This window comes from Corapipo altera, unplaced genomic scaffold (genome assembly GCF_003945725.1).
Source record: "Corapipo altera isolate COAL_440 unplaced genomic scaffold, ASM394572v1 293, whole genome shotgun sequence".
Taxonomy (NCBI): Eukaryota; Metazoa; Chordata; class Aves; order Passeriformes; family Pipridae; genus Corapipo; species Corapipo altera.
Genome location: NW_020885113.1, coordinates 19,564 through 27,998, shown reverse-complemented (window position 1 = coordinate 27,998; position 8,435 = coordinate 19,564). Strand labels below are relative to the sequence as shown.

General features: G+C 67.0%; 2 protein-coding genes across 3 annotated transcripts in view; both read right to left on the bottom strand.

The window, feature by feature from the left end:
• MPND (MPN domain containing) overlaps positions 1 to 813 on the bottom strand; it is a 14,084-nt gene extending 13,271 nt beyond the window's left edge. The window contains exon 1 of the mRNA XM_027669898.1: positions 418 to 813. Within this exon, the coding sequence (XP_027525699.1) occupies positions 418 to 813 (396 nt within the window). The remainder of the gene's footprint in view (positions 1 to 417) is intronic.
• Positions 814 to 1,792: 979 nt separating this feature from the next.
• FSD1 (fibronectin type III and SPRY domain containing 1) overlaps positions 1,793 to 8,435 on the bottom strand; it is a 9,508-nt gene continuing 2,865 nt past the window's right edge. For both annotated transcript variants that reach the window (XM_027669888.1, XM_027669889.1), the window contains exons 5-13: positions 8,212 to 8,234; positions 6,875 to 6,996; positions 5,496 to 5,705; positions 4,680 to 4,778; positions 4,438 to 4,597; positions 4,275 to 4,354; positions 3,307 to 3,558; positions 2,002 to 2,090; positions 1,793 to 1,915 (exon numbers count right to left, since the gene is read on the bottom strand). In XM_027669888.1, the coding sequence (XP_027525689.1) occupies positions 1,811 to 1,915; positions 2,002 to 2,090; positions 3,307 to 3,558; positions 4,275 to 4,354; positions 4,438 to 4,597; positions 4,680 to 4,778; positions 5,496 to 5,705; positions 6,875 to 6,996; positions 8,212 to 8,234 (1,140 nt within the window). In that variant the 3' untranslated portion in view covers positions 1,793 to 1,810. The remainder of the gene's footprint in view (positions 1,916 to 2,001; positions 2,091 to 3,306; positions 3,559 to 4,274; positions 4,355 to 4,437; positions 4,598 to 4,679; positions 4,779 to 5,495; positions 5,706 to 6,874; positions 6,997 to 8,211; positions 8,235 to 8,435) is intronic.

Sequence of the window (8,435 nt, the reverse complement as noted above, 5' to 3'; positions counted from 1 at the left end):
GGGACCGATCACGGGGACCCCCGGGACCGACCCCTGCATCCTCTGCCCTAATCCCGGTATCCCCTGGACCGACACCCGGGCACCCAGGAGCGATTCCCGGGACTGACTCCGGCACCCCCGGGCACTGTCCCACCCTGGCACCGAACCCCCGAGTCCCTCCCGCCGCCCGGGGCCACCTGGGCATTCCCCGCGGTGCCCGGTGCCGGTTCCCGGTGCCAGCGTCGTTTCCCCGTTCCTGGTGCCAGTTCCCGGTTCCTGGTGCCGGCGACAGCGTTGTTTCTCAGTTCCCGGTGCCGGTTCCCGGTGCCAGTGTTTTTTCCCGGTTCCCAGTGCCAGTGTTCTTTCCCCGTGCCCAGTGCCGGTTCCCGGTGCCAATGTTCTTTCCTGGTGCCGGTTCCCGGAGCCAGTTCCCGGTACCAGTATTATTTCCCCGTGCCCGGTGCCGGTTCCCGGTGCCAGTGTTCTTTCCCGGTGGTCGGTACCAGTTCCCGGTGCCAGTGTTCTTTCCCGGTGCCGGTTCCCGGTGCCAATGTTCTTTCCCGGTGCCAGTTCCCGGTCCCTCCCCGCACGGCTACCAGAGGGTGTGGGGTCGGGCTGCGGGGGCTCACACTCGCCTTCTGAGGGGGGTACCGGGATTATGAGGTACGGGGGGTCCTCTGGGCAGGACCCCCGGGACAGGGACCCCCGGGTGGGTTGTCCTGGCCGGGACCCTTGAGATTCTCCCAGGTCGGGACCCCCCGTGGGAGCCCCCGCGGCTGGAGACACCCCCAGGCTGGACCCCCCTGGTTGGGCACCCCCGGGTGGGACCCCCATGTCTGGGACCCCCTCAGGGTGAGACCCCCAGGCCAGGAAGCTTTGGGTGGGACTGGAGGGGCTCTCCCAGGCTGCGACCTCTGGGACCCCCCAAGGTGGGACCCCAAGACTGAGACCCCAGAGACACCCCTGGGTCAGGAACCCCCTCAGGGTGGGCACCCCCAGGCTGAGCCCCCGGCACTGGGGTGGCACCTCTGAGAGACCCCTGGGCCGGGAGCCCCCCAAGGGTCTCCCTCTGTGCCCTCCCCAAGGCTGGGACCCCCAAGGTGGGACCCCCTGAGATCGGGGACCCCTCCCCAGGGTTGGCACCCCATAAGCACCCCTGAGCAAGGATCCCCCGAGGGTGGGCACCCCGAGGGTGGGTACCCCCACACTGGGACCTTTGGGTGACACTGGGGGGTCCCCAGGGTGGGGGTGGGAGCCTGGCTGAGGGGTAGGGGGGTGGGACGGGGGGGGCTGAGGCCTGACATGCTCGTGTCTGTGGTGGGGGCACAGAGGAGCTGCTCAGGGCTGATGGTGCCAGTCTGGGGGGGCACCGGCAGCCCCCCACGTTGTGCCAGCACCACTCAGGGCAGCAGTACCCCTCCAGCCTCAGGCCCCCTCGCCAGGGCACCCCTTAGTGCTGGGGGGCACCGGGGAGGGGTGACCCTTCTGGATATTTGGGGAGCACCGTGTAAAGAACCCTGTGCCCCACTCAGCCCCCTCATGTCTCCCGGTGCCCTGGGGGTGCCCTGGGGGTGCCACCCCACCAGCCCCGCCCCGTGCCCCTCCCGTGCCCCCCACCCACGCCCAGGTCACTCCTACATCCCGATTTATTCCGGCCAAAGCAGCTCTCGGTGGCAGGGGGGGTGGGGGCACAGAGTGGTGGGGAGGGGGAGGCTGGCACTGCCCTGCCAGGGCGGCGCTCGGGGGGTGCCCGGGGGGGTGTCGGGGGGTACACTCAGTGCTCGTGCCCCCGGGGAGGGGGTGTGCCCGCGGTGGGAGGGGGCACGGCTCTCTAGGGCAGGCTGGAGCTGCTGGCAGTGCTGTTCCGCTTCTGCAGGCACCGCACGGCGCTGGGCACCTGCAGCCCCGAGGTCACCTGGAAGCTTCCACACCACACCTGAGGGCACAGGAGGGGCCGTGAGGGGTCGGGGTCGAGGCCCTGGCACCCCCTGGGGAGCGGCCCCGGCCCTGCCCACCCCATACCATGAAGGCTGGCAGCACGGGCTGCGTGAACTTGGCCTTGAAGGTGTGGAGCAGCTGCTTGGTCCGGGCGTTGTAGAAGGAGAGGAAGCCTGTGGGGGCACAGGGGAGTGGCACAGGGTGGGCACGGGGTGGGCACAGAGCTTGCAGAGCCCTGGCACAGCACCCACAGTGGTGGTTATGGCCACAATGATGCCCGTGGGGCTGGCAGTGCCCATGGTGGTGGCGATGGCAGTGGTGATGCCCATGGGGCTGGCAGTGCCCACGGTGGACATGCTGGCACCCACAGGGCTGGCAATGACTGTCGTGGATGTGTCGGTACCCACCGTGGTGGCAATGCCCGTGGTGGTCACACTGGTGCCCACGCTGGGCACTCTGGTGGCTACAGTGGTGGCACTGCCCATAGTGGACACACAGGTGGCCATGGGGCTGGCACTGCCCACGGTGGGCATGTCAGTCTCATGGGGGTGGCCATGGCCATGGTGAACACTCTGGTGCCCGTGGTGGACACGCTGGTGGCCATGGTGGTGGCAATGCCCACAGTGGACACTCTGGTGCCCATATTGGACATGCTGGTGGCCATGGTGGTGGCAATGCCCATGGTGACGGTACAATGCCCACGGTGGGCATGCTGTTAGCAATGGTGGTGGCCATGCCCATGGTTGTTGTGGCAATGCCCACAGTGATCACACTGGTTCCCATGGTGGTGGCAATACCCACAGTGGTGGCAATGCCCACGGTGATCACACTGGTCCTCATGGTCATGGTAATGCCCACACTGGTTCCCATGGTGGTGGCAATGCCCACAGTGGTGGTGGCAATGCCCACGGTGATCACACTGGTCCTCATGGTCATGGTAATGCCCACACTGGTTCCCATGGTGGTGGCAATGCCCACGGTGGTGGTGGCAATGCCCATAGTAGTTCCCATGATAGTGCCAATGCCCGTGGTGGTGGCAATGCCCATGGTGGACATGCTATTAGCCATGGTGGTGCCAATGCCCATGGTTGTTGTGGCAATGCCCACGGTGGTGGTGGCAATGCCCACGGTGGTGGTGGCAATGCCCACAGTGGTGGCAATGCCCACGGTGATCACACTGGTCCCCATGATCATGGCAATGCCCACACTGGTTCCCACGGTGGTGGCAATGCCCACAGTGGTGGTGGCAATACCCACGGTGATCACACTGATCCCCATGATCATGGCAACACCCACACTCATTCCCATGGTGGCGGTGGTGACACCCACAGCACTGGCACACCCCCATGCCCACCCCCAGCCCTGCCCCGTGCCCCCCAGCCCGCCCACCTTCGTGGAAGTTGCAGTAGACGCCGATGCAGTCGGGCACGGGCACGTCCAGCGCCTTGGCCTTGTTGGCGTGCTTGGCACTGAAGCTGAGCTGCAGCCAGTTGTTGAGGTGGAGGCACCAGGAGGCCGAGGTCTTGCCCAGCTGGTCAAACTTGCCCAGGCTCCGATATGCCACCCCCACCCCGAAGGCTTTGCTGTCCCGGTCGTACCGAACCTCCCAGTAGTGCTCGTCCCCATCGATCAGGGTGTCCCCTGTGGGTGGGCACAGCTCTGGCACATGGCACCCACCCTGCCAGGGCCCTCTGGGTGCCCTGTGGCCACTCGGATCACCCTCTGTGTGCCCCCTGCCCTCGGTGCCTGCAGGGGCTTTGCAGCACCCACGGGGTGCCCGGTCCCGTCCTCAGCCCCAGTGGGTCCCTCTGGGTGCCCCGTGCCCACCTGCATCACCCCCTGTGCCCTCTCCCCTCCATGCCCTGCTCCCAACTCACACCCCTGGGCATCTGCAGGCCCCCCCCAGCACCCAGGGGTGTCCCATCCCATCCTAAGCCCACCAGATCCCCCTGGGTGCCCCACACCCACCTCCCTCACCCCTGGGCCCTGTTCCCTCTGTGCCCACAGTGTCCTCCCAAACACCCATGGGGTGCCCTGTCATCACCTCCCCTCGGTGCCCCCACCCCTACCTGCACCCCAGGGTCCCTGCAGGGTCCCCCCAGCACCCCCAGGGTCCCTGTAGGGCCTCCCCAGCACCCAGGGGTACCCCATCCTGTCCCCAAACCTGCCAGGTCCCTCTGGGTGCCCCACACCCCCCTCCCTCACCCCTGTGCCCTGCTCCCTCTGTGCCCGTGGGATCCCCTCAAATACCCACGGGGTGCCCTCTCATCACCTCCCCTCGGTGCCCCCACCCCTACTTGCACCCCCAGGTCCCTGCAGGGCCCCCCCCGGTGCCCCCAGGGTGCCCCCCCTCTCACCCAGCACCGTGTAGGACTCAGCGGTGAAGCGATCGCGGCCCCCGCGGCCCAGGGACATCCTTTTGGGCGACTGCACCACCCTGGCATGGACAGAGGGGTAGGGTTGGCACTGCCCAGGAAGGGGACACAGCTCCAGGGTGACCCTGGGGAGGGTTGGCACTACCTGGCAGGGGAGTTGGCGGGCGAGGCCGTCCTGCCCTTGCCGTCCTTCTCGCGCGCCTTCACGTCCTGCACCTTCCCGCCCGTCGCGTCCCACTCCACGCTCAGCTCCTCCACCCGCAGGTTCTGGTGGCACGTGCTGGCATCCAGCTTGAACGTGAACGCTGGCGACAGCCGCTGTGAGTGCCCCCTGAGCCCGGGGTGGCACGGGGGGACTCCTGCCAACCACCCCAGCCCGGTACCCACCTCTGGTCTCCAGCGTGACCGGCTCCGAGAACTCGCCCGCCACGGCCTTGTTACACGCCCGCACCCGAAAGTTCATGTACTTCATGTCAAACCTCAGCCCTGTGGGCACAGCGGGCTCACAGAGAGGGGCACAGGGTGGGCACTGCCACCCCCCTGTCCCCTGAGCAGCCTGGCACTGCCACCCAGCCCCTGTGCCTGAAAATTCATCTGCTTCATGTCAAAACTCAGGCCTGCGGGCAAAACAGGGTCATGGGATGGGTATTGCCAACCCCATGTCCCCTGCACAGCCTGGCACTGCCACCCAGCCCCTGTGCCAGAAAATTCATCTGCTTCATGTTAAACCTTGGCCCTGTGGGCACAGCGGGGTCACAGGGTGGGCACTGCCATCCCCATGTCCCCTGCACAGCCTGGCACTGCCACCCAGCCCCTGGCACAGCCCCAGTGCCCACAGATTCCTGTACTTCATGTCAAACCTCAGCCCTGCGGGCACAGTGGGGTCACAGGGTGGGCACTGCCATCCCCATGTCCCCTGCACAGCCTGGCACTGCCACCCAGCCCCTGTGCCTGAAAATTCATGTGCTTCATGTCAAATCTCGGCCCTGTGGCCACAGCGGGTTCACAGAGCAGGGCAGGGGGTGGGCATGTGCCCTACAGAGCCTGGTACTGCCACCCAGCCCCTGTGCCCAAAAATTCATGTGCTTCATGTCAAACAGCTCTGTGGGCACAGCAGGCTCACAGAGAGGGGCACAGGGTGGGTATTGTCCCCTAGAGCCCCTGGCCCTGCCCTCAGCCCCTGGCACAGTCCCGTGCCCTCACCAGACAGGGTGTACTCGGTGCCCTTGATGCCCTCGATGACCATCCAGGGTTGGTCCTCCTTGGCACGGGGGGGCCCCTCGAAGTTGGTCCTGCGATACTCCAGCACGTAGTGGTCGATCTTGCCGCCCTCCTCGGGCATCCTCCATGCCAAGCTCACGCAGTTATCGGCCACCAGTGACTCTGCCAGGTCGATCTCGGGCGCGCTGGGCACTGCCCGCAGGAGCAGCCGTGCCAGGGGACCCCCTCCCTCACACACGGGGGGGTCCCAGCACCCAGCACCCCCGGGTACCCCCTTGGCACCCAGAGCTCCCATGGGCTCGGCAACCCACAGACCCCTGGGGTGGGACCTGCAGGATCCCCGGGCACAGCACCCTGGGGACCCCACCCTGGCATTCCAGGGACCCCCAGAATGGCACCCACTGCACCCCATGGGTACAGACCCTGGGGATCCCACCCTGGCATTCCAGGGACCCCCAGCACTGCACCCACTGCACCCCATGGGCACAGCACCCTGGGGACCCCACCCTGGCATTCCAGAGCCCCCCAGGATGGTACCCACTACACCCCATGGATACAGACCCTGGGGATCCCACCCTGGCATTCCAGGGACCCCCAGCACTGCACCCACTGCACCCCTGGGCACAGTACCCTGGGGATCCCCCCCAGGGCATCCAGAGAACCCCAGTACCCACAGGATCCATGGGCACAGCACCCTGGGCACACCCACCCTGGGGCACCCACTGCAACCCTGGGCACAGCACCCTGGGGATCCCACCCAGGGCATCCAGAGACCACCAGAATGGCACCCACTGCACCCCATGGGCACAGACCCTGGGGATCCCACCCATGGCCTTCCAGAGACCCCCAGCACCCACAGGATCCATGGGCACACCCACCCTGGGGCACCCACTGCACCCTATGGGCACAGCCCCCTGGGGACCCCATGTGTGGCATCCAGAGATCCCTAGAATGGCACCCACTGCACCCCTGAGCACAGCACCCTGGGGAACCCACCCTGGCATTCAAGGAACCCCCAGCATGGCATCCACTGCACCCCATGGGCACAACACCCTGGGGACCCCACCTGTGACATCCCAGAGACCCCCAGAATGGCTCCCACTGCATCCCTGGCACAGCACCTTGGGGATCCCATCCAGGGCATCCAGGGACCCCCAGCACAGCACCACAGGACCCCTGGGCACAGCACCCAAACCCCTTCCTCCCTCCACCCCTGGCACCCCCCCACCCCTCTGGCTGAGGCACCACAGGGCCCCCCAAACCTGGCTCTCCCCCAGCTCCTCGCCCCCTAAACCCTGGCCCCCCACCCTCGTGCCACTGTCCTGCCAGGCGGGCACTGCCCTCCCCCATGCCCCTGGTACCTGGCAGGAAGGTGAGGGCCTGGAGCAGGCGCCGTTCCTGGGCAAAATCCACCATCAGGTGGCTCATGTTGTCGCTCACCTTGGCCTTGAGCGAGAGGCGGAAGGCGGGTGCCATCGTCACGCTGTGCCAGGGACACAGGCAGGGGGCTCAGCGGGGCCAGGGAGGGCACCCAGCCGGCCCTGAGTGCTGCCACCACCCCAAGGGAGGGTAGGGAGGGGGGGGGCACAGCCACCCCAGCGCCCACAGGGTCACCCCAGCACCCAGGGGACCACCCTCTGTGGGGCTGTGGGAGAGGAGGCACCCAGGGACCCTCAGGATGGCACCCGCTGCACCCCTGGGCACAGCACCCTGGGGATCCCACCCATGGCATCCAGGGACCCCCAGGATGGCCCTGGTTGCACCCCTGGGCACAGTACCTTTGGGGATCCCACCCTGGCATCCAGGGACCCCCAACACCCACAGGACCCCTGGGCACAGCACCTTGAGGATCCCACCCATGGCATCCGGGGACTCCCAGAATGGCACCTGCTGCACCCCTGGGCACAGTACCTTTGGGACCCAACCCTGGCATTCAAGGGACCCCCAGGATGGCCTCTGCTGCACCCCTGGGCACAGCACCTTTGGGACTCCACCCGTGGCATCCAGGGACCCCCAACACTGCACCCACAGCTCCCATGGGCACAGCACCCTGGGGATCCCACCCATGGCACCCAGGGACCCCCAGGATGGCCTCCGTTGCACCCCTGGGCACAGCACCCTGGGGATCCCACCCTGGCATTCCAGAGACCCCCAGCACCCACAGGATCCATGGGCACAGCACCCTGGGGACCCCATCCAGGGCATCCAGAGACCCCCAGCATGGCCCCCGTTGCACCCCATGGGCACAGCACCCTGGGGCCCCCTCTTGTGGCATTCCAGGGACCCCCAGTGCTGCACCCACAGCTCCCACGGGCTCAGCAATCCACAGACCCCCAGCATGGAACCTGTAGGACCCCTGGCCACAGCACCCTGGGGACCCCGCCCATGGCATCCAGGGACCCCCAGGATGGCACCCGCTGCACCCCTGGGCACAGTACCTTTGGGACCCCACCCATAGCATCCAGGGACCCCCAGGATGGCACCCACTGCACCCCTGGGCACAGCATCTTTGGGGACCCCACATGTGGCATCCAGAGACCCCCCAAGATGACCCCCCAGAGGAGGAGGAGGAGGAGGATGAAGAGGTGGGGGGTTAGTGGGGCCGGGGGGTCTTGGGAGGTCTCAGGGGGTCTCGGGGGGTCTCAGGGGGTCTCAGAGGGGTCTCAGGGGGTCTCAGGGGGTCTCGGGGGGGCCGTACCTATCCTTGATCTGTTTGGCCGCCTTGTGAGCGCAGAGGGAAGAGCAGGAGAGAAGAAGCAGGTGAGAACTGCAGAGCCAGGGAGGGGGGGCAGCATGCGGGACCCCCCGGGCACAGCCCCCTGCAGCCCCTGGCACAGCAGCGTGTCCCTGCATCCCACAGCATCCCACAGCATGTCCCTGCATCCCACAGCATCCCACAGCGTGTCCCTGCATCCCACAGCA